Source organism: Peromyscus leucopus, chromosome 1 (genome assembly GCF_004664715.2).
Source record: "Peromyscus leucopus breed LL Stock chromosome 1, UCI_PerLeu_2.1, whole genome shotgun sequence".
NCBI lineage: Eukaryota > Metazoa > Chordata > Mammalia > Rodentia > Cricetidae > Peromyscus > Peromyscus leucopus.
In genome coordinates, this window is record NC_051063.1 from 192,261,725 (window position 1) to 192,263,201 (window position 1,477).

General features: G+C 37.0%; 1 protein-coding gene across 1 annotated transcript; it reads left to right on the forward strand.

Annotated features, from left to right (window-relative positions):
* The first annotated feature begins 501 nt into the window (after positions 1 to 501).
* LOC114686106 (vomeronasal type-1 receptor 4-like) lies at positions 502 to 1,477 on the forward strand. The gene has a single exon (XM_028860736.1). It carries the CDS (start codon positions 563 to 565, stop codon positions 1,475 to 1,477), a length of 915 nt encoding a protein of 304 aa, XP_028716569.1. The 5' UTR covers positions 502 to 562.

Sequence of the window (1,477 nt, forward strand, 5' to 3'; positions counted from 1 at the left end):
TTGGATTCCCGGAGCTCAGCCTGGCACCTGGCCGTGGATCTCTGCATCTGCCACTATCAGTCACTGGACAAAGTCTCTATGATGACAGTTAGGGTATTCTTAAGCTTTAATTTGGTTATGGACAGCATGGAAGTCTTTCCCTCTGAAATTGCAAATTTGTCCCTTTTCTGACAATATTATGTATAAAGAACAATTCATTCTGGAATGTACAAGTGAATATTCTTTCCACTTGAACTCAACTGGGGATTGCTCCTTCTTTGAAATATGATCTTATTTTTAATACTGAAGATTATAAGAAGCAAAGAGATGTATTAGAAATTTTCTTCATATATATGAGCAGTTACAGACTTCAACAACTTCACTGAAAGCTGTTACTGATGGTAAAGTGTTAGTTTTGGACAGTCTAGTTAAGCTATATTCTCTACTTTTGCAATCTTGAACTCAAGTGTTTGTTCTACAAGCGCATAGTATGTCAAAAAAGTCAAGTATTGCCTGATTTGCATGATTTATCTCAGAGACATAATTGTAGTCATAATTTGAAAGTAAAATTTCCAATGACAGAATGGACTCCAGGAACTTGGCAATAAGAATAGTGCTTTCACTTCAGAGTGCAACGGGAATACTGGGAAATGTATCTTTTCTTTTCTACTATCTACTCATTTACTACAATAAACACACATTAAAGACTATAGACTTAATTCTTACACATGTCTTCACAGCCAACTCCTTGATCATTCTCTCTACAGGAGTGCCCCAGGTAATGAGAGCTTTTGGGTGGAAATGGTTCTTCAATGATGTGGGATGCCATCTTATTTTATATGCTCTCAGACTTGGCAGAAGCATGTCCATCAGTACCACCTGCCTCTTGAGTATTTTCCAGGCCATCATTATCAGTCCTTGTGACTCCTATTGTAAAGATCTTAAAATCAAAGTACAAAAATATATTCGCCTCTCCATTTTCCTCTTTTGGATCCTGTACATGGTAGTAAATACAATTTTTCCCATGTCAATGTCTACCAAAAGGAATAGCAAAAATAAGACACAAAATACAGATTCTGAATTCTGCTTCTCTGTAAGTCGTGACAAAATAGTAGATTCATTGTATATGGCATTTTGGGTATTCCCTGAAGTCGTATTTTCTATGCTCATTGTATGTTCCAGCACCTCCATAATTGTCATACTTTATGGACACAAGAAGAGGGTTCAACACATCCTCAGTACTCATTCCTCCCCTAGAGCCTCTCCTCAATCCAAAGCCACACAGACCATCCTGGTCTTGGTTTGCACCTTTCTCACTTTTTATACCATTTCCTCCATTTTACAAGGTTACATTGCTATTTCTCAGAATCACAACTCGTGGCTAATAAATATCACAGCCATCATTTCTATGTCTTTTCCTACTTTAAGCCCCTATGTGATGAGTCATGATTCCATTATCTCCAGATTTTGCTTTTTCTGGATAAGGAATATAAAATGA